Source organism: Delphinapterus leucas, chromosome 18 (assembly GCF_059928025.1).
Source record: "Delphinapterus leucas isolate spDelLeu-1000000601 "Yukka" chromosome 18, BTC_Dleu_Yukka2, whole genome shotgun sequence".
NCBI classification, from domain to species: Eukaryota; Metazoa; Chordata; class Mammalia; order Artiodactyla; family Monodontidae; genus Delphinapterus; species Delphinapterus leucas.
The window spans coordinates 55,600,633-55,625,488 of NC_143146.1; the positions used below are offsets into that span (position 1 = coordinate 55,600,633).

At 40.7% G+C, this 24,856-nt stretch overlaps 1 protein-coding gene across 3 annotated transcripts in view; it reads right to left on the bottom strand.

Moving 5' to 3' along the window:
- EPSTI1 (epithelial stromal interaction 1) overlaps positions 1–24,856 on the bottom strand; it is a 100,403-nt gene that overhangs the window by 50,255 nt on the left and 25,292 nt on the right. For all 3 annotated transcript variants that reach the window (XM_089899510.1, XM_022574911.3, XM_022574912.3), the window contains exons 5-6: positions 18,220–18,303; positions 8,609–8,682 (exon numbers count right to left, since the gene is read on the bottom strand). In XM_089899510.1, coding sequence (XP_089755636.1) covers positions 8,609–8,682; positions 18,220–18,303 — 158 coding nt within the window. The remainder of the gene's footprint in view (positions 1–8,608; positions 8,683–18,219; positions 18,304–24,856) is intronic.

The window sequence follows — 24,856 nt, forward strand, 5'->3', positions numbered from 1 at the left end:
GCTTTATAGGATTTGGGGGTATTTTTGGAACTTACTGAGAGTCTTTGAGGCCTTAGTCATGGCCAATGGTAGTTAAGTCATATTTGTAAAGAATAGGTATTTTCATAAACTAGGTACAACACTTTGTAACTATGTCTATGTTATCATGCCAAGTCATTGTTATTCATATCCTCTATTCCTTATGAAGTTTTTTGGTTCACATGATGACCTATTAATTTCTACGGAGAATAAAAGGAAAATTTGACAAATCCATAATCTATATTACAGACTTCAGCAGTTTTTGTTTCATATATTTCAAATCTATATTGATATTTACAGTTCACGTTATCTTTGGGATTACATATTTTATGTGTATAAAATATTCTTTATCCTGTTGAATGCTTTTCATCTTGCATTCAATTTTGTCTCATATTAATATTGCTACATCTGCCTTCTTTTACTAGCATTTATGGATATATGTTCCATGCCTTTGTTTTCCAACTCTTTTGTTTTCTAGATATCTCTTAGAGTAGCATATAGCTAGATTTTTCCTTTTTTTTTTTTTTTTTTGCAATCCAGGAACTTTTTTTAAATAAGGAAATTTAGCCTATATACCTTTTTTGTGATTGTTGTCTTGTTGCTTATAAAACTTCCACCCTCTTTTCTGCCTTTTGTTGTAATTATCAATTTTTCATTTGATTTTTTTCTTCTTACGTTTTTGTTATATATTCTATTTGTACATACAATTAAACATATAATAAACACATAATTACTTATTTTTTTCTATCAATATCTGGAATTCACTAGCATTCACTCGTGCAAAAACAATAATAACTGTTTTACTTCCTATCCTTCTCTCTCCCTTGTGCCTCTTCCATAGCACTGAAATCCTCCATGATTTTAATTTCATCATGTTGATTCTTAATAATAAAAAGGAAAAAGAAAAAAGCTAATCATATATTTGGCTATAAATGTCATTGTCTTCTTTATTCATAATTGTTCTGATAACTTACATCTTCCTCTTTCTTGGAGTCCTTATTTGTTTGACCAGAGTTTATTTTCTGGCAGTTTTTTTCAGTAAAGATCTTAGAACTCACACAAAAGTGATAAAGTTGGCTGGCTGTGCAGGCAGCTTGTCTCCAGGATGGCGGTGGGGGGGGCACATATTCCCCCAGGTATAGTACATTTACCAGGAGCACTTTCCAGGCCCCAGGGTTTTCTCGTGTGTCCAAAAGTTCTTAGGCTCTACCCTTGGAGATAAAGGCCGGAGTCAGCTGGTCCCTCTCTCTTACTTCCTCTGCTATCCTTGTTTGGAGTTCCTTTATACTCTACCTTCTCCCTCCAAGCACTATGCTAGACTTCTTACATGGGTTATATTGATTAATCTTCGAGTTAGCAAATATTAGCCCCACCCCATGCTATATATGAGGAAACCTAGGCTCAATGTTAGGAGAGAGGTTAAAGTTTGAGACCAAGCAGGCAGTCTGATCCTAGATCTACCCTCCCAAGAGGAGCACTGATGGTACCAGGTTCCAGTGATGAGATACTTAAGTGAAACTATTTTGTAAATACGGCACCAGTCAACTTTTATCTTTAACCAACTATTAACTACATCCTGAAAAAGATAGAAGCTGTTCCTGACATCCAGGAGCTGCCCTGGCATTCACAGCTAAGCCTTGGTGTTCTCCTATTGAAAGTAATTTCATACAATATCAATATCAGAGGAGGTCACGTTATGATGGCGATGAATCATGAAAAAAAAGACCACTCCATGATATGTCTGAACAAAGAAAGATACATGAATCTTGTCTAAACCACAAAAGTGACCAAACACCCCAAAATTTTGGCTAATAGGAGTGACTACTGCTTATTTATCAAGTACAGTATTAATTAAAGTATCTTCCCTCCTTTTAAATAAGATTAGGATACCTGATACCTACTTTGCTCTACATCTGAAACTAACACAACATTGTTAATCAACTGTACTCCAATATACAAAAAAGTTAAAAAAAAAAAAGAGGGCTTCCCTGGTGGCGCAGTGGTTGAGAGTCCGCCTGCCGATGCAGGGGACACGGGTTCGTGCCTCGGTGTGGGAAGATCCCACATGCCGTGGAGTGGCTGGGCCCGTGAGCCATGGCCGCTGAGCCTGCACGTCCGGAGCCTGTGCTCCACAACGGGAGAGGCCACAACAGTGAGAGGCGCGCGTACCGCAAAAAAAAAAAAAAGATACCTGATACCTAATCACTATTACCCCTGCTTCCTGATAACAGCCAACCCAGAACAAAACCCTGCTTCCTCAAACCCTCTCCCGAAATCAACCCGACAGAGAGGCCCAAACCCAATCAGTCCTTTCTGACATCTTACTAAGCGGCTCACAATTCCCCCATCGTGCGGCTAGAGAATTTGGAATTTACTTCATAAGCAATGGGAAGTAATCAAGGCTTTTGGAATAGGATAGTGACATGACAAAAGCTGTGCTGTAGAAAATGAAATCTGACAAACATATAAGACAATCGAGAAAAGAGACTGTTGGCAAAGAGAGTAAGAAAGCCATCCCAGTAACTCAGAGGATGACTAGGAGACAGAAGCCATGATGCAAGTGGCATGTGATAAATACCTATATGAAGGTAGTGGCAGTGGGTATGAAAATGAGTTAACATTCACTAGGACATCTGCAGGAAGAATTGATAGTGGCTAGAAATTTTAACCATCAACATGATTTAACATTCAGTAGATAGGGATTCTCTCAGATTTCTGATAAACTTCAGTCTCATTCTGAACAAATAGAGGATTTTTGTACCTGTAAGTTCACTTCATTAGCATAAGATAGAAAGTTATGAATAGGATGACTTTCAGTTCACCTTACTGGGATTATAAAATGTGAGGTTGGATTTAAGCCTACCATATGGATAAGGGATCAATTTAGCCCTTAAGTGTCTTTTGGAAGCTCCCACGAAGGGCATTAGAAGTTGAGTGAGCATATTAGAAGACAAACTTGGAACCTAAGCGTGCATATTCAGCAGACCTGCCTGGATCCTCAGTTCTAGGAAACTAAAACAGATGAAGATGTGCCTCCTAGGAACTAATCACACTATCATTCAAATGGAAATTAAAGAGATGCGTGGTTCCAATGGCGGAAATGGAGAAAACTTCCCAACATTACCATCGGCAGGCTGAGCTCATGGTGGTGCTTGGCAATTTAGAAATAAGAAGGTCCTACTTTGGAATGAGCTTGGTTCCAAGGGCTTTTTCAACCAAGGTTTTAAGAACTGAGCTCTTCTCCCCTGGAAATATTGGTACCTAGGGGTACAGTCCAGCCAGGAGAGCTCACAAAAGCCCATGTACCCTACAGGAAGCTTAACTGTGGAGTTAATCCAGTGTTGGACCTGGAAAAGGATGTCCTTCGGGTCTGAGGAAAATCAGAGAAAGCAGACATTCTTCCTCAGTTTTTCTTTTGCTTCTTGCAGGCAAAATTTAGATCTTCCTTGGAAGAATCAGAAGTCAGTTTTGCCCAAGTCTTTATCTCTGAACTGACCTATTCTATAGTCTTCTCCACCGGCCCCCCGTGTAGCTACAGGGCTTATCACCCCCACCCTAGCCCGATAATCCTGACCTTGTGAGTACAGCACACCTGTGAATTACTCATTATCCCTGGTCCTCCAAATCTCAAGACCAAGATTTGGCTGCATTGCTCACAAAGTCACTATGTGACTTTGAATTACTCAACCCTCCACCTGTAAAATGAAGATGATATATCCCTAATAGGGTTGATCTAAACATTAAATGAAAAAATGTATATACTATGCCTAACACTGCTGACACTCCATAGGTTCTCAATAATACAGCAGCTTATTACTTTGAAATAACATTTAAAAGAGCCAAGCACTTTGTATATTTTTAAAACTATACAAATGTACAGTCTATTAAATGATTATTAGATATGAGTTAAAATTGTAAATGCTTAAAATATACCCAATTCTCACCTCTCCAGCAAATCCTTAAGAGAACATTGTTTTTCCTAACACCTGCACCCAAAATGCATCTGATTGCCCCATTCACATCTTACCCTAACCCCCATAACTCATTACATGGCCTCAAAATTCAAATCTGTCTCGACATCCATCCAAAAACCACATGGTGAGAAAGATGACTATGACTGAAAATAAATTACCATTTAAATTTCAAATGCTGAAATTTAAATAACCTAAATCACAACATCCTTTCTTTGATTATAACAAAACACACACACACACACAAAGGTTTATTAACTGTTACTTCAAATCCTCAAATCTACCAGCAATATTGACTAATTAAAAAGGCCATCCTGAAAAGTCACATTTGTCTTTTTATAAGTAGTAAGGAATGACAGAGTAAAATAATGGTGAAAACTATGCCAAGGTTAGAAGCCTATTTCTACCCTTCACCTTCATGCTCAAGAATCCTAGAACTGGGCTTCCCTGGTGGCGCAGTGGTTGAGAGTCCGCCTGCCGATGCAGGGGACACGGGTTCATGCCCTGGCCCGCGAAGATCCCGCGTGCCGCGGAGCGGCTGGCCCGTGAGCCATGGCCTCGGAGCCTGTGCTCCGCAACGGGAGAGGCCATGGCAGTGGGAGGCCCGCGTACCGCAAAAAAAAAAAAAAAAAAAAGAATCCTAGAACTAACTCTACACTGTGAAATTCGAGTCTGTCCCCAGCCAGAGTAGCAGACTTAATGCACCATTAATCTGGTCTGTTCTCAGCCGCCAACTGAAATAGTCACAGTCATTTGATTTTTAAGGAAAAGACAGTACTGCAGAAGTACATTCCAGAGGTCTTTTCATAAAAACCATCCCGTGTGCTCCATCTGCACATGCAATCTGCTTGTGTATTTTCAGCCAGCTTGCTTGGGCAGATTAATGCGTACAATTAGAAAGCAACCCCACAGGCATTCAATAAACTGCTTTCACTATTACACTCAGGAGAGTCCCTCTGGATGTCAATAAAAGCCTAGTTTTCTGCCTGTTAGCTAAATAATTGACAACACTAAAAATAATCAGAAGCAAATGAACGAAGTCAGGAACAAGGTGGTAAGAAAGAATACATTAAGATTCTCATGGTGGTGCCCCAGGATGATATCATGAGCTTTTTCTCCAGCAACTTGGATTTACAGTCTGCTCAAGTCCACGGTTGCCCTTCTCTACAGAAAACAAAACAAAACAAAGAACACCACTCCTAGTCTGCTATTTGAAACACACATATCACAGCATTGAAAGAATTCCTTATTTGTGTTTCTATTCTGTGATCCTTAGTTTGACAGCTTCAGGAGAATCTAATTTTTTGGTGAAGGGGATGGAATAGGGAACAGCCTGGTTGGTCTAGTGAACACTTTGTGCTGTTAAAATTCTAAGAGCTCTCGGACCTCCCTGGTGGCACAATGGTTAAGAATATGCCTGCCAATGCAGGGGACACGGGTTTGAGCCCTGGTCCAGGAAGATCCCACATGCTGTGGAGCAACTAAGCCCATGAGCCACAACTACTGAGCCTGCACTCTAGAGCCCACGAGCCACAACTACTGAGCCCGCGAGCCTAGAACCCGTGCTCCACAACAAAAGAAGCCACCACAATGAGAAGCCCGCGCACCGCAATGAAGAGTAGCTCCTGCTCGCTGCAACTAGGGAACGCCTGCACGCAGCAACAGACCCAACGCAGCCAAAAATAAATAAATAAATAAAAATTAAATGTTATACAGCAGAAACTAACACCATTGTAAAGCAATTATACTCCAATAAAGATGTTAAAAAAAATTTCTAATAGCTCTCCTATACAATTCTTCCACCATAAATTGATTCTAAGAAAATATGATAAAGGCTTGTTATAAGGATCCATCTTATACAAGAAGTTTCTTTCATATTTCTAGCTATATAATGGTCATTCATTTCATTAGCTATTGGTCTTTTAATATCAAAAGTACTTCAAAACAAAATACATATAAAAAACACACACATATACTTCTTCTTGTGTTTCTCAATAGGCTTTAACAATCAATTTGAGATACTTCTCATTTTTAGCCAACTTCTCTTTTTCTTGGTTAACTGGGACTTTTATGATAAGCAGAAGGAAGATCAAGAGTGAAATGTGCGTGTAATTGAATTCAGCTCCACTGATAGTGTGTGAGGTGCCTGAGGGTAGAACTCTTCTTTCTTTACAGAAAAAGGATGATCTCTAGTATTCAGTAAAACACAAACTCAAGAAGCTGGAGGACTAGAAAAAAAAGGTTTGATGACACAATCTCCCACATCCTTTAAAACTCCAAGAATCTCTCATCCTTCACTTTATCATGTTTAAAACTCCCCAGAGGATGGACTTGTTCCACTTCCCAGTCCTGTACCTAAGACCTCTCATTGGTAAGCAGGTCTTCCCTTTTCCAGTGTAAACAAGGATGCCACAAGATAAATACATTTGTTCTTATTGTGTCTCCAGGCTACAAATGCCCCCATGCCATCTGGGGGCACTCAACTCCTCTGATTGGCTGAGAAATCAACTCTCATCCATTCTCTACCAAAGAAGGGGGAGGCAATAATACCTTAACCCTTAGTCTATTGCCTGCCGCCCTGTATCTCTCTCTAAGACAGCCTGGTGTTTAGCTTCACACCAGCTTCCTTACCCCCCTTCTCCTGGTGTTTAGCTTCACACCAGCTTCCTTACCCCCATGTCTGCCTTAGAACAAAAGTGGGGAAAGATAACATCATTCATTAGCACTTCCACCCAACCCCATTCTATCTCCCACTCTTTTCCTGGTCTGGGTAGCGGAGGCCAGGTACCCAACTTGCTAATGGGCAAAATGAAGTGCTGAGAAATTTCTTTTACATTCCAACCTCTGAGTCTTAAAGCAAGGAGCTGTTGCTTACAGTAGAGGCAGGAGAATCTCAGCGGAATGAGAAAACCAGAGGATGCTGTACTTGGAGGAGGGACACACTTTAGGGTGTCACATATGCTCACCCCAACATTAAAATGATCTTAAATTCTACAGATGAGGTGTAACGACGGGAATAGATAAGCGGAGGCAGTCAGTACAGTCCATCAGAAAGTGGGAGACCAATAACTAGTTCTGGTGGAACCAGAAATCTCTAAACAGTCTCTAGAAAATAAGCTGTCTGATCCCATTCAACAAGAACCTCTGTAAGAAGTTACATTATCAAGTCCCCATGAAATTCAGTCACTTATATACCATTTTTTTAAATAAATTTTTTATAAGATTTGTGTGTGTGTGTGTGTGTGTGTGTGTGTGTGTGTGTGGTACACAGGCCTCTCACCGCTGTGGCCTCTCCCGTTGCGGAGCACAGGCTCCGGACGCACAGGCCCAGCGGCCATGGGTCACGGACCCAGGCACTCCGCGGCATGCGGGACCCTCCCGGACCGGGGCACAAACCCGTGTCCCCTGCATCGGCAGGCGGACTCCCAACCACTGCGCCACCAAGGAAGCCCTTTATAAGATTTTTAAAATAAATTTATTTATTTTATTTATATTTATTTTTGGCTATGTTGGGTCTTCGTTGCGGTACATGGGCTTCTCATGGTGGTGGCTTCTCTTGTTGCAGAGCACGGGCTCTAGGGCCGCAGGCTTCAGTAGTTGCGGCATGCGGGCTCAGTAATCGTGGCTCGCAGGCTCTAGAGCACAGGCTCAGTAGTTGTGGCGCACAGGCTTAGTTGCTCCACGGCATGTGGTATCTTCCCGGACCAGGGCTCAAACCCATGTACCCTGCATTGGCAGGCGGATTCTTAACCACTGCACCACCAGGGAAGCCCTATATAAGATACTTTATTTAATCCTTACAAATGGCCGATGGGAGAGATATTACCAACCCTAATTTTTTTTAGAAAAACTAAGCTTTAAAGAGGTTTAGTAGTTTGTCCAAGGTCACAGCTGGAGAATGGAGCTAGGATTTTGAACCCAAATCTGCTTGGTTTTAATTCTACCATATTTGGAATTAACCTAGGGACAGAAATATGGTTCTTTGGTTTTGTCTATTCTTTTAAGCAGTGTGCAAGTAACCTAGCTACTTAGAGCTGAACACAAACTTATCTTTAAAGCTTGTATAAGAGAGTAGATTATCTACATTATAAAGCACATCGTAGTTGCCCTATGCATGTTAGCTGTTGTAATTCACAAGTCATACTGGAAAAAGTACCTTGATGTATGACCACCAATTGGGAGCTTTGCTGTTAATTGTGAAATTATTTCTCAATTCTTGTTTACAATAATATAAGTCCTCAGTCCATTAGGTAAATCCCTAGTTCGTTTAGATTCTGCTTGCGTACTTCTTTCAAACAACATCTTCCTTATATTGGTGTTTTGGAAGTCTTCATAATCAAAAGTAACCTGGATCACCAAAAAGCAAGCCCTCCAAGTTATTTAGAATGGGGAATTTCTCAAATTTGGCAGTATTCTTTCTAATCTGTTGACTATTAAAGAATACTTTAATGAGTATAGACATCTCCAAACTTAGAACCTCACTTCTAGAGTTCAATTACATAATTAAAAGTCAACAATCCAACACCAGATGTTTTGAATAGTTACTATCACCTAGAATTTAAAAGCACAATGAATAATATGTCTATAAAAGGTACAAAGTTCTGAAAATATAAACTTACCATTGCTGATGTTCTCTAAAAGCTTCTCTTCTGAGGTTTTCTTGAAGTCTCTTTTTCTCCTCTAGTTTATTGCTCTGAAATTTCAAGTATCAAAGTGTAATCTATTAGGAAAGCTTTAAGCAGAATCATGATGTTAAAGTTACCCAAGGTCCAAAATCTTTAGGCTCAAGTGGCCTCAGTGGTCCAATATGGTACCTACCAGGGCTTCCAAGGTGATAACCCTCTCACAACCCATGTGCCCTACACTGAAAGCCAGGGGCTCCAAGTTCTTTCCATGGCTCCCCTCTCCCAACTTGATTGGTATAATCACAGAATCAGTATTTCACATTTTTACCTTAGTTCAGATGATAGCAACATTTATATCTTAAGCAGTGTTTTCAAAATTTTCTAAGGAAAACATGAAACTTCCACACCAATCATGTTAAATTAAAATTATAATAAATGATTAAATAGATGATATAAAATATGTATATATATAAATGGTTAAAGAGTTGATACTACATATATATCTCCACATTACAATAAAGCATTCAGGAAAAGATTTTCAATAAGCCAATTCAAATCCCTTCTGACTTAGAATGAGATACTAAAAGCTGTTGAGAGACTGAACAGCAAATGTCCAAAAAAAGCCATCTACTTGAATAGAAGAATCGTCTCATTTTTTAAATTAGTTGTTTGGAGAGTCTAGAGATAAAGAACTTCACATTTGATATTACTGTCACCATGGCTCTGGCATATTTTAATCCAACTTAATAACCCAGAAACACTTGTGTTTTTTTACTATGATACAACTTTCATTTTTTTAAATTTGCCTGTGAAAAACAAGTAGACTTCCTAGACAACAAATTTAATGGGGAGTTGAAACAAGTTCTACAACACAGGAGAGACTTGAAGTTTTCATTGAATCCAAGGGAGAAGTCAAGCAGCTGGATTTGCTTTAAAAAAAAAAAAAAATGACTTGTCCCTTAAGAAGACCTGTGAAAAGGGAATAATAGAAATCGTCACTTCCAAACTCTAACATAAGTTTAGCTCCATCTTCCAAAGAGAGGAAAAAACCGTTCATATTGTTCATTTCCATGAAAGTCTTCATTCACACAGAACTATTTACTCATCCCATTTTGAAAGGTAAAATGGATGATTTCAGTTTCAGAAAAAACATAAAGGAAATTTACTACAATCCAAGAGAATTGTAATACAATTCAACTGTAATTCAATTATAATACAAGGCAACTGGATTATTAATGAATCACAGTTCTAAGAAGCAAACTAACAGAAAGTTGTACAACTGAATAAACATGATCACAATCTAGAAAAAAATCCTGACTCATGAGACCAAAAGTAGTCAATTGTGATGAGTTCCCCACATCTCTGGGGGAAGAAAAGGGGGCTGGGAGGTAAAACACAGCAAGCAAGCAAGCAGTAGGTATTGATTAAACCAGGATTAGAAATGCTACTTAGAGAACAGTGAGAAAATCACACAAGCATTTAGAGACCAGGGCTGGGTTCCTTTAGCAAGGTCAGAAATTGGAACATGGATTTTCATCTCTTCACTAATAGATTATCATTGGACTCAACTTACAAAAACAGTTACTCAGTAGCTAAATTCTATCCAACAAAGGTCTGTTTATCCCTCAAGAGTTGATGGAGAAGTATTTTGCAAAATGCTGGAGTATTTAAGTATTCAATACCTACCACTGTGGTAGCTGTTTTAATACAGTAATCCAAATACTTAGATTTAGTCAGACTACTTATTTCTTTCCATTTAACAGTGAGTTAAGGAATCACCCAACCATACTTATACATATACAAATACATAATATAAAAGATCTAAGAACGTGAGGTCCAGAAGAAAAAATATGGACTGAGTTCTAGGTCCACCATCACTGAGTGACCTCAAACAAATCATTTAATATCACTGAATCTCACGTATTCGACAAACATTTATCAAACGCCTATTATATGCTCAGTACTATGTTCTGTTAGATGCTGGGAATAAAAGCAGAGCAGTGCCTACTCTGGAAAGTTTCAGAAGCTAGCTGGGAACACAGACAAGAAAGCCATGATGGCAGTGTGTAAAATATATTAGGGAATAGAGGTTTGCAAGTATGTAATATGAGTACAAAGAAAAAGCACAGAAAGTGGGCAATTGGGAAATGCTTTCAACAGTTCCACAGACATTCATTCAGTGCCTTCTGTGTGTGGAGACCCCATCCTGGGTTAGGGTTAGGGTTAAGGTTAGCCAAAATTTGAATAACATTTGGAATATGGCTTCTAACCTCGGGTTCATGAATAAGCTGTCTGATAGGAGTATGCTCATTTTTATGGAGCGTGAGTCCATAGCTTTCTTCAGATTTCCCTAGGGGCTGATGACCAAATAAAAGGATAAGAACCATGGGTCTAATGAGAGGTAGAAATTCTAGATAGAGACCGATCTTAAGCAAGAACTTTCCAGGAGGAAAAGGAGGTGATGGGAGCAAGGCTACTGCACTCCACTGTATGGTTTCTTACTGCCCAGAGGCCTAGCAGAGAGGTTAAAAAGGCTGAAATAGAGGCAGCATTCAGCTTACCAAGGCTTGCATCCCAGCATGGGGTGTTTCAGCACAGCAGAGGTGTCTTCTTCTATTTCTCACAAAAGTACCATCTGTCACCAATCTGAGCACCCACAGAACTGACTGCCTGGATGAAGAATCTGTTTCTAATTTGCACAAAGGCAATGATGGGATAGTAGTGGCCCTGAATAGGAAAAGGGCATTCCTATAACATACAATATTTTCAATATAGAAAGGCAGAAGAGAATATGCCAGTTCAGGAAACCCCAAGAAGCTTGTGGATAAATTCAAAGGGGTATGTAGTGAGATGCGTGGAGGACAAGGTTGAGAAAGTAGGAAGAGGCAATTATAAAGAAATTCATATGCCAAGTAAAGGAGTTTGGACTTCATTAAAGGCAATGATGAGCCATTATGTTATTTTAAGCAGGATAGTAAGCCGCTCACCCTGAAAGCAACACGAAGGATAAGCCGCAGAAAGGACCACAAATATAAAAACCAATGGTGTGGTTCTCACGGTAATCCAGGCCATAAATTATGAGTTCCAAATTAAGACAACAGGGACAGAAAAGAAAGGACAAATTCTAGAAAAACGTGGGGGACAGAAATAAGAGTGTAAAAAGAAATAGTAGGAGGTAGGCTATATTAATATAGAATGAGTCAAAAAAGGGGGGAAGATTACTGGTGACTATCATTTAAGAGCATCAGAATGAATATGAGGTCAGTTTTGAACCTACTGGATTTGAGATACACTGTGGCATATCTAGCTGTGATGCTTGGCAGGGAGGAGTTGAAAGCAAACCAGAACAGAGACACTTTGTTTTTAAGATGAGAGATTTCAGTATGATTATACCCCAAGAGAGAAAAACAGAAACAACAAGAAAGCTACAGGAGAGGGCTTCCCTGGTGGCGCAGTGGTTGAGAGTCCGCCTGCCGATGCAGGGGACACGGGTTCGTGCCCCGGTCCGGGAAGATCCCACATGGCCCGTGAGCCATGGCCGCTGAGACTGCGCATCCGGAGCCTGTGCTCCGCAGTGGGAGAGACCACAACAGTGAGAGGCCCGCGTACCGCAAAAAAAAAAAAAAAGCTACAGGAGAAAAGGAGGGTTAACTGATGGAGCAGCAATGTTCCCGGGGAGAAGGAGGAAAGATGGGATGGGAAGCACGGGTGGGAGAATCCATCATAGCAAGAAGGGAGAGCACTTTTTTATTCCTGCTGAGATGAGACGGGGGCAGATACAGCAAAGGAAGAGTAAGGAAACAGAAAAATATAGGTACTTCCAGCCTTGTGGTCTTTATTCACTAGAAGGTGGGAAATGAGGTCATGTGCTGAAAACGAAAGGTGATGATAAGAAGAATGTGAAAGGAGGAAGATGTCGGTAATTAGAGATGAGCCTAGACTGCAAAGGAAAGTGCTGTGCACTAGGAATTGTTAAAGACCCAGCTGGGAGGGAAGCCCAGCAATCTCGTGTGACAGGAAGAGCCAGTGTGTTTTTTCTCCAGCAACCCAGTTCATGTGGGTTTATTTAATTTAGAAATAAATTAAACCAATCCAATTCATGTGTAAAATAAAAATCCTCTCTGCCTTCCACACAAGAGGTTGATATAATAGTAGAGTCAAATGAATTAGGGCACTTCTTTACATGTATAATTAGGTCAGGGCACCCTTTTTCACTGCTTACTGAGCGCTACCCATTGTACAAAGAGATTTGCACCTATTGTATCCTTTAATCCCACCAGTCCCATTATTATATTATTATACCCATTTTACAGCTAAGGAAAGTGAAACATAAAGAAGCTTACAGCTCACCCTTTTTTTTTTTTTTTTTTTTTTTTGCAGTACGCGGGCCTCTCACTGTTGTGGCCTCTCCCGTTGCAGAGCACAGGCTCCGGACGCGCAGGCTCAGCGGCCATGGCTCACGGGCCCAGCCTCTCCACGGCATGTGGGATCTTCCCAGACCGGGGCACGAACCCCTATCCCCTGCATCAGCAGGCGGACTCTCAACCACTGCGCCACCAGGGAAGCCCTAGCTTACCCTTTTAGTACTACATCTGCATTTCAGAGATATCATTAACATCCCAAAATTATGGGATTAATAAATGGTGTCAATTAATGGGACCCTACTGCATTCCAACAACCAGAGGCTTAATGCCCACACCAGTTCATCCACAAAGAAATGCATGATGTAGGAACCATATTTCTGGGAAATACCTGAAAGTTTTGTTTTGTTCCTTGAAAGTTTTCAGAAATGGCAACTTTTCCCAGTTTATAAAAACAATATTGAAATAATTTCCTTGATGTTGAGTTTTATTCCTAAAACTGTTCTTAAACCGTTAGCCCTCGCTAGTACTTGTTTCCTAGAAATAAGCAACAAGTGTGATTTCTTAAAAACATGTATATGGGGCCTCCCTGGTGGTGCAGTGGTTAAGAATCCGCCTGCCAATGCAGGGGACATGGGTTCGAGCCCTGGTCCGGGAAGATCCCACATGCCACGGAGCAACTAAGCCTGTGCACCACAACTACTGAGCCCGCGCTATAGAGCCACAACTACTAAGCCCATGAGCCACAGCTACTGAAGCCCATGCGCCTAGAGCCGTGCTCCACAACAAGAGAAGTCACCACAATGAGAAGCCTGCAAACCACAATGAAGAGTAGCCCCCGCTTGCTGCAACTAGAGAAAGCCTGCGCACAGCAACAAAGACCCAACGCAGCCAAAAATTAATTAATTAATTTTTTTAAAAAAACATGTATATGGATGCATCTCTGCATCTAATATGCATACCTTGTTTTCTATGCTAATAGGAAATGAAGTAGGTACAAAGTAGCTCCTACTTCATTTTATAACATTAAAACGAACTAATGATGCTTCTCAGTGTCTACGTAATACACCGTGACTTCCAGGGCTCCACATAACTTCATCAGCTTTATGACTTTATAGTTTACTGGAAAGAATAAGGAAAGGCTTCGTTTGCCACTCAGATCCCTAGCTGATTTCTTGCCCTTTCTGAGGTTATGATACCCTAAGAGGTTGGGAGAATCAAATGAAAGAATTTGTAAACTATATAGCCCTATATAATATGATTTCAAACATATGAGGGTCAAAGGCAGAAGAAGATGAATCCAGGAGGTAGGGAGGGTCTCTGACATGGAATTGGAGATTTTTATTTTTTAAGCTCGTAGGCACTATGAAAGTCTGGAAAAAAATCAAATTATTAGTCTGCCATACAGATCTCCAGGAAGAGAAATTAACACACTATAAAACCACATGAGTTGTATTAGTTTTCTATTGCTGCTATAACAACCATGAACTTAATAGCTTAAAACAACATAAATTTGTTAATAATCTTACAGTTCTGGAGGTCAGAAGTCCAAAACGGGTCTAACGGGGCTAAAATAATATATTGATGTTGAGGGAAATTGGCAGACTCCAGTACCAGTAGCAGCTGTTATGTCCACAAGGCTTTTAGGTAGCTAGCAATATAAGTCCCCTCCCAAGACTACAGCAGGGTTTTTACTTCTTCCTACCCCCACAATAAGGACTCTATTTCCAGAATCACATCTTCTGTTTGCATGCTCTGCTACCCTAAGATGTCAGTCATCTATTTGTTCAGTGTAGAAGTTAGGGGTACCATAGTTATGGTTTTGTAGCTCCTACCCATAGGTTTAGTCTCTTTTATCCAATGGCTTTTCTCTGCTTCAAGCCAACAATGGCAGGCTGAGTCTTTCTACTGCTGTATCTCTTCATGCTCTCAATCTTTTCTCTCCCTCTTCCGAGTTAAGGACCCTTATGATAACACTGGACCCACCTGAATAATGCAGGATACACTCTCTCTACTTGAAAGTAAGTTGATTAGCAACGTTAATTCCACCTGCAAACTTAGCTCCCCTTTGCCACGTGACAGAACATCTCCCTAGGTTCCAGGGATTAGAATGTGGAAGAGGAGGAGAGGGGGCATTTTTCTGCCTACCACATGGGTCGTAATCTATTTTTAAATCAGTAAGTATCAGACACATAATGTGCCGGATAATTCATAAAATCCTTGCCCTCGCTGCCAAGCCCTCTGAAGCTTGGTTTGGGAATGCGGCAGGGCCGGGGGCGGAGGCAGTGAAAGGAGGACCTCTTTCCTTTCGGGGCAAAGCAGGGGCATGCTGATAAGCTTACCAACCAGCTCTAGCAGGGAGGAGGAGGGGAGGTTGATTTGCAGCATTTACCAATTTCTGTGGTGAAAATGCTCCTCATGCTCAGTTTCAGTCTACCAACATGAAGTCCGCTAGCCCACAAAATAGAACAATCCACTCTCATGAGCCAGTACAAGGAGGCCCCAGTATGCCACTGGAAGAATACATAACATCAACATACTCTAATGTAGGGAATACAAGTTTAACTGAAGCATCCCAGTGCCCTCTCCAAAGTTCCCCTCAACCCACAGGGTTAACTCTTCCTGGATCCCATTGACACGGTCAGAGGCTAAAGAGCTGGCTGCCTTTCATACCTTTGTGCGTATTAAGGACCCATATGTGCTGGCAGGGAGTACAGTTTACTCTCCCCTCACCCACACACAGGTGGTGACCAATCAGAAAGAGACCCAGTGTTCCCTGGTGACCCCTCCTGGGAGAGGACAAACTGAAGGTCAAGGGGGATTAAGATCAAGAGGCCAAGTTAGAGGTTCTCGGGTGGCAACAGGCTCTTAGATTCGACTTGGCTTATAGTTCCTGGACAGCAGCCATTTGCCTGAGGGGGACAGTGGTATTTTGTAAGCTGGTGTCCATGTGTGTGTTTGCTGTGCATTTTAAGGAATAAATGCTCCATAAGCACAGCCATTATCGCTTCCCTTGGCCATTTTCACACTGGCAATGTGAAGTATGCTATTTCTAGGTGGCTAATGTCCATTTTTCTTTTATCTGACACAAGCTATTAAATGGGCTCACATTTAGTATGAAAGGCAACAGATTTATATACAACAGGGAGAGCTAGGTCAGGGTGGCAGTCCGGGCCAATTAGCCAGAGAAATCAAGTCTGTGGAAGGACCAGAGTGGGCTGCTGCTTCTCTTGTAAGGCAATTTAGATTAATGCTCCTCAAAGCGGTATGTGTACAAGAATCACCTGGCGAGCTTGTTAAAATGCAGGTTTTGTTTCAGAAGGTCTGGGGTGGGATTTGAGATTCTATATGTCTAATAAGTGATATCAAGGCTGCTGGTTCAAGGACCACATTTTGAATGAGATGGATCTATACGTAGCAACTCCCTCTCCCTACCTCTCACTTTTGGACAAATTTATACCAATAATCATTACACTTGTCAGGTTAGAAAAGTCAACCCAGTTAAGATTTCTGTAGTTAATGATTGATGTACATCTGGTGTTATAGTATAACTTGGAAAGGGAGGGAATGCTGCTTTTACTCAATATTAAAGAAAACTGTTTCAGCCACTAACATTTCTGAATAGTATACATAATTTGACCAAAGAAAAAATGAGCTATAAATGACCCACAAGCCAGCTAATAATGGGTATTAAATGACAACTAATAAATCACTTTTAGGATAAAAGTCTACAACACAATTCTTTAGGATCTGCAAGCCCCTTAATTAAATTTGATGACTTTCTTAGTTGCACCTGAAATACAGAATGATTATGCTATATAAAGAGAATACCTTCTCTACAATCACAAGACTGAAGTGTGAACTTTCCTTTGCAGGAAAAAATGGGGCAGATGGGGGGTTGAATGGAAAAGAGTGAGGAATAGAGAGGTAGAAAGAGAGAGAAAGACAGGTTTTGAAAAGTTATTATGAGAATTTTTTCAATGAAGGTATAATAGCTGATGACTTGGAAATGAACTGCTGAGTCAAATTTAGTAAACAAAGTGCCTATACTCTTTTTTTTTTTATACCTCCAGCATTTCAATTCCTCATGTATAAGTCCAGTCTTATCTCTACCCCAGAGCCTACATCTTTACAGATGTAGCATCTCTACAGATGTAGCATCTCTACATCTACACATGTTCCCAGCCTTGAGAGACAAGGAGGTGGGGCTTACAGACTCATTTTACAGGAATAGTTCAGAGAGGGGTAGGGGCCTGTCCAAGGTCACACAGCACAACAGGACACCTTGCAAGAAAGACTTAGTTTGCTCCCCAGCCAGGTAGAGAGCTCCTCGGGGAAAGAAAAGACTAACACTCCTGCACATTCCACAAGCCATCAGCTTTGGGCTTCACTAACTCTAGTAAAAATATCTATTGCTTGGTAACCAGGTTTAAATTTTGACCAATACTCAATCTTTAAGAGGAAAAAAAGAAAGAGAAGGATGAAGAGAGATACAGACAGCAAGAAAAAGAATTGTGTTTTCATGACTTAAACCTGCAGCAGATGTCATACTTGGTCAAAGGTATCATGAGTCAACCTCTTGCCCCCAGACCTCCAACACTTAAAACCTACTATAGCTTAGGACTTTGTGGGGGATGGGAGCAGGAGGGGGGAGTAATAGGGATAGAAGAACAGTACATCCTTCCTTCTCTAGCAAATGAGCATTTTTAAGAGATTTTCCCCCCAAGCCCCAGAAAGAGTATCAAAACTAAAAACATCAGTTTGAGGTTTGAAATAGATCATATCACTAATGCTGAAATGTAAATGCATGCTTTTTCTTTATCAGTGAGAGAGGTATGTTCACCTATTTAACACTCACCCTGGAAAATTCAATATTTGGATATAAATATGATGGTGTACCACTGGTGGCCGTTGTTACTAACTGCTGTGCCTTCCGGCCAAATACACAGCTACTCCTTTGATCACTTACCTGGGAGGCGAGAGAGTGTGAAGACAAAGAACTCTAGCTCTGAAATCAGTCAGACTGGATTCAAACCCTACTTCTATTTACTGGCTACGAGTCCTTGGGCAAGTTATCTAAACCTCTGTCAGTTTCATTTGCAAACTTGGGTAATAAGAATATTATACACTTCATAGGCTCTTGTGAGGATTAAATACTTTGTATATGAACAGTGTCTAGGAGAAAACCTGGCACATCAGAAGCCCTCAGTAAATGCTGACTCACCATTCTCTCCAATGTCTTACCTTTTGTCTCTGAACTGCCTTCATTTTTTGGATTTCGGCTTCTTCAGCTTCCCTCTTGATTCTTATACATTCTTCTCTTTTAAGCTAAATTGTATTGAGATTACAGAAGACAAAAAGCAGTTACTATTTTTCAGTCTGAACCAATGGAACACAAAATTATGATGAAAGGAAGAGCTTCAAGATGGCAGAAGAGTAAGACATGGAGATCACCTTCCTCCCCACAAATACATCAGAAATACATCTACATGTGGAACAACTCCTACAGAACACCTACTGAATGCTGGCAGAAGACCTCAGACCTCCCAAAAGGCAAGAAACTCCCCACGTACCTGGGTAGGGCAAAAGAAAACAGAGAGAGACAAATGAATACGGATGGGACCTGCACCAGCGGGAGGGAGCTGTGAAGGAGGAAAGGTTTCCACACACTAGAAGCCCCTTCGCGGGTGGAGACTGCGGGTGGTGGAGGGGGGAAGCTTCGGAGCCACGGAGGAGAGCGCAGAAACATGGGTGCAGAGGGCAAGGCGGAGAGATCCCCGCACAGAGGATTGGTGCTGACCAGCACTCACCAGCCCGAGAGGCTTGTCTGCTCACCCGCCGGGGCGGGCGGGGCTGGGAGCTGAGGCTCGGGCTTCGGTTGGAGTGCAGGGAGAGGACTGGGGTTGGCTGCGTGAACACAGCCTGAAGGGGCTAGTGCGCCACGGCTAGCCAGGAGGGAGTCCGGGAAAATGTCTGGAGCTGCCGAAGAGGCAAGAGACTTTTTCTTCCCTCTTTGTTTCCTGGTGTGTGAGGAGAGGGGATTAAGAGCACTGCTTAAAGGAGCTCCAGAGACGGGGAGGAGCCGCGGCTATCAGCGCAGACCCCAGAGACGGGCGTGAGATGCTAAGGCTGCTCCTGCAGCCACCAAGAAGCCTGTGTGCCAGCACAGGTCACTATCCACACCCCCATTCCGGGGAGCCTGTTTAGCCCGCCACTGCCAGGGTCCCAGGATCCAGGGACAACTTCCCCGGTAGAACGCACGGCGCGCCTCAGGCTGGTGCAACGTCACGACGGCCTCTGCCACAGGCCCGCCCCGCACTCCGTGCCCCTCCCTCCCCCGCGGCCTGAGTGAGCCAGAGCCCCCGAATCAGCTGCTCCTTTAACCCCGTCCTGTCTGAGCAAAGAACAGATGCCCTCAGGCGACCTACACGCAGAGGCCGGGCCAAATCCAAAGCCGAACCCCGGGAGCTGTGCGAACAAAGAAGAGAAAGGAAAATCTCTACCAGCAGCCTCAGGAGCAGCGAATTAAATCTCCACAATCAACTTGATGTACCCTGCATCTGTGGAATACCTGAAGAGACAACGAATCACCCCAAATTGAGGAGGTGAACTTTGGAAGCAACGATATATTTTTCTTTTCCCTTTTCCTCTTTTTGTGAGTGTGTATGTGTATGCTTCTGTGTGTGATTTTGTCTGTACAGCTTTGCTTTTACCATTTGTCCTAGGGTTTGGTCTCTCCATCTTTTTTTTTTTATATATAGTATAGTTTTTAGCACTTGTTATTATTGGTGGATTTGTGTTTTGGTTAGGTTGATCTTTCTTTTTATTACTTTAAAAAATATACTTTTAATTATTTTTTTATTTTAATAATTTTTAATTTTATTTTATCTTCTTCTTTCTTTCTTTCTTTCTTTCTTTCTCTCCCTTTTATTCTGAGCCATGTGGATGACAGGCTCTTGGTGCTCCAGCCAGGTGTCAGGGCTGTGCCTCTGAGGTGAGAGAGCCAACTTCAGGACATTTGTCCACAAGAGACCTCCCAGCTGCACATAATATCAAATGACGAAAATCTCCCAGAGATCTCCATCTCAATGCCAAGACCCAGCTTCACTCAACGACCAGCAAGCTACAGTGCTGGACATCCTATGCCAAACAACTAGCAAGACAGGAACACAACCCCACCCATTAGCAGAGAGGCTGCCTAAAATCATACTAAGGTTACAGACACCCCAAAACACACCACCAGACGTGGTCCTGCCCACCAGAAAGACAAGATCCAGCCTCATCCACCAGAACACAGGCACCAGTCCCCTCTACCAGGAAGCCTTACACAACACACTGAACCAACCTTAGCCACTGGGGACAGACACCAAAAACAACAGGAACTACGAACCTGCAGCCTGCAAAAAGGAGACCCCAAACACAGTAAGTTAAGCAAAAGCAGAAGAAAGAGAAACACACAGCAGATGAAGGAGCAAGGTAAACACCCAGCAGACCTAACAAATGAAGAGGAAATAGGCAGTCTACCTGAAAAAGAATTCAGAATAATGATAGTAAAGATGATGCAAAATCTTGGAAATAGAATGGAGAAAATACAAGAAACGTTTAACAAGGACCTAGAAGAACTAAAGAGAAAACAAACAGTGATGAACAACACAGTAAATGAAATTAAAATTCTCTAGAAGGGATCAATAGCAGAATAACTGAGGCAGAAGAACGGATACGTGACCTGGAAGACAAAATAGTAGAAATAACTACTGCAGAGCAGAATAAAGAAAAAAAATGAAAACAATTGAGGACAGTCTCTACGACGGTCTCTGAGACATTAAATGCACCAATATTTGAATTATAGGGGTCCCAGAAGAAGAAGACAAAAAGAAAGGGACTGAGAAAATATTTGAAGAGATTATAGTTGAAAACTTCCCTAATATGGGAAAGGAAATAGTTAACCAAGTCCAGGAAGCACAGAGAGTCCCATACAGGATAAATCCAAGAAGAAACACACCAAGACACATATTAATTAAACTATCAAAAATTAAATACAAAGAAAAAATATTAAAAGCAGCAAGGGAAAAACAACAAATAACATACAAGGGAATCCCCATAAGGTTAACAGCTGATCTTTCAGCAGAAACTCTGCAAGCCAGAAGGGAGTGGCAGGACATCTTTAAAGTGATGAAGGGGGAAAACCTACAACCAGGATTACTATACCCAGCAAGAATCTCATTCAGATTTGACAGAGAAATTAAAACCTTTACAGACGAGCAAAAGCTAAGAGAGTTCAGCACCACCAAACCAGGTTGACAACAAATGCTAAAGGAACTTCTCTAGGCAGGAAACACAAGAAAAGGAAAAGACCTACAATAACAAACCCAAAACAATTAAGAAAATGGTAACATGAACATACATATTGATAACGACCTTAAATGTAAATGCATTAAAGGCCCCAACCAAAAGACACAGACTGCCTGAATGGATACAAAAACAAGACCCATATATATGCTGTCTACAAGAGACCCACTTCAGACCTAGGGACACATAAGACTGAAAGTGAGGAGATGGAAAAAGATATTCCATGCAAATGGAAATCAAAAGAAAGCTGGAGAAGCAATTCTCATATCAGACAAAATAGACTTTAAAACAGTGACTATTACAAGAGACAAAGAAGGACACTACATGATGATGAAGGGATCAATCCAAGAAGAAGATATAACAATTGTAAATATTTATGCACCCAACAAAGGAGCACCTCAATACATAAGGCAAATAATAACAGCCATAAAAGGGAAAATCAACAGTAACACAATCACATTAGGGGACTTTAACACTCCACTTTTACCAATGGACAGATCATCCAAAATGAAAATAAATAAGGAAACACAAGCTTTAAATGATACATTAAACAAGATGGACTAAATTGATATTTATAGGATATTCCATCCAAAAACAACAGAATACACTTTCTTCTCAAGTGCTCATGGAACATTCTCCAGGATAGATCATATCTTGGCTCACAAATCAAGCCTTGGTAAATTTACGAAAATTGAAATCGTATCAAGTATCTTTTCCAACCACAACGCTATGTGACTAGATGTCAATTACAGAAAAAACTCTGTAAAAAATACAGACACATGGAGGCTAAACAATACACTATGTAATAACCAAGAGATCACTGAAGAAATCAAAGAGGAAATCAAAAAATACCTAGAGACAAATGACAATGAAAACACGACAATCCAAAACCTATGGGATGCAGCAAAAGCAGTTCTAAGAGGGAAGTTTATAGCTATAAAAGCCTACCTCAAGAAATAAAAAAATTTCAAATAAACAATCTAACCTTACAGCTAAAGGAACTAGAGAAAGAAGACCAAACAAAACCCAAAGTTAGCAGAAGGAAAGAAATCATAAAGATCAGAGCACAAATAAATGAAATAGAAACAAAGAAAACGATAGCAAAGATCAATAAAACTAAAAGTTGGTTCTTTGAGAAGATAAACAAAATTGAAAAACCATTAGCCAGACTCATCAAGAAAAAAAGGGAGAAGGCTCAAATCAACAAAATTAGTAATGAAAAAGGAGAAGTAACAACTGACACTGCAGAAATAAAAAGGATTATGAGAGATTACTACAAGAAACCCTATGCCAATAAAATGGACAACCTGGAAGAAATGGACAAATTCTTAGAAATGCACAACCTTCTGAGACTGAACCAGGAAGAAACAGAAAATATGAACAGACCAATCACAAGCACTGAAATTAAAACTGTGATTAAAAATCTTCCAAGAAACAAAAGCCCAGGACCAGATGGCTTCACAGGCGAATTCTATCAAACATTTACAGAAGAGCTAACACCTATCCTTCTCAAACTCTTCCAAAATATAGCAGAGGTATGAACACTCCCAAACTCATTCTACGAGGCCACCATCACCCTGATACCAAAGCCAGACAAAGACATCACAAAGAAAGAAAACTACAGGCCAATATCACTGATGAACATACATGCAAAAATCCTCAACAAAATACTAGCAAACAGACTCCAACAGCACATTAAAAGGATCATACACCATGATCAACTGGGGTTTATCCCAGGAATGCAAGGATTCTTCAATATACGCCAAGTCACTCAATGTGATACACCATATTAACAAACTGAGGAGAAAAACCATATGATCATCTCAATACATGCAGAGAAAGCTTTTGACAAAATGCAACACCCATTTATGAAAAAACCTCCAGAAAGCAGTCATAGAGGGAACTTACCTCAACATAATAAAGGCCATATATGACAAACCCACAGCCAACATCGTTCTCAATCGTGAAGAACTGAAACCATTTCCTCTAAAATCAGGAACAAGACAAGGTTGCCCACTCTCACCACTATTATTCAACATAGTTTTGGAAGTTTTAGCCACAGCAATCAGAGAAGAAAAAGAAATAAAAGGAATCCAAATTGGAAAAGAAGAAGTAAGCTGTCACTGTTTGCAGATGACATGATACTACACGTAGAGAATCCTAAAGATGCTACCAGAAAACTACTAAAGCTAATCAATGAATTTGGTAAAGTAGCAGGATACAAAATTAATGCACAGAAGCCTCTTTCATTCCTATATGCTAATGATGAAAAAACCGAAAGAGAAATTAAGGAAACACTCCCATTTACCATTGCAACAAAAAGAATAAAATACCTAGGAATAAACCTCCCTAAGGAGACAAAAGACCTGTGTGCAGAAAATTATAAGACACTGATGAAGGAAATTAAAGATGATACAAATAGATGGAGAGATATACCATGTTCTTAGATTGGAAGAATCAACATTGTGAAAATGACTATACTACCCAAAGCAATCTACAGATTCAATGCAATCCCTGTCAAACTACCACTTGCATTTTTCACAGAACTAGAACCAAAAAAATTTACAATTTATATGGAAACACAAAAGACCCCGAATAGCCAAAGCAATCTTGAGAAAGAAAAATGGAACTGGAGGAATCAGGCTCCTGGACTTCAGACTATATTACAAAGCTACAGTAATCCAGACGGTGTGGTACTGGCACAAAAACAGAAATATAGATCAATGGAACAGGATAGAAAGCCCAGAGACAAACCCATGCACATATGGTCACCTTATCCTTGATAAAGGAGGCAAGGATATACAATGGAGAAAAGACAGCCTCTTCAATAAGTGGTGCTGGGAAAACTGGACAGCTACAAGTAAAAGCATGAAATTAGAACACTCCCTAACACTCAAAATGGATCAAACACCTAAATGTAAGGCCAGACACTATCAAACTCTTAGAGGAAAACATAGGCAGAACACTCTATGACATAAATCACAGCAAGATCCTTTTTGACCCACCTCCTAGAGAAATGGAAATAAAAACAAACAAATGGGACCTAATGAAACTTATAAGGTTTTGCATAGCAAAGGAAATCATAAACAAGACGAAAAGACAACCCTCAGAATGGGAAAAAATATTTGCAAATGAAGCAACTGACAAAGGATTAATCTCCAAAATTTACAAGCAGCTCATGCAGCTCAATATCAAAAAAACAAACAAGTCAATCCAAAAATGGGCAGAAGACCTCAATAGACATTTCTCCAAAGAAGATATACAGATTGCCAACGAACACATGAAAGAATGCTCAACATCATTAATCATTAGAGAAATGCAAATCAAAACTACAATGAGATATCATCTCACACCAGCCAGAATGGCCATCATCAAAAAACCTACAAACAATAAATGCTGGAGAGGGTGTGGAGAAAAGGGAACCCTGTTGCACTGTTGGTGGGAATGTAAATTGATACAGCCACAATGGAGAACAGTATGGAGTTTCCTTAAAAAACTAAAAATAGGGCTTCCCTGGTGGCACAGTGGTTAA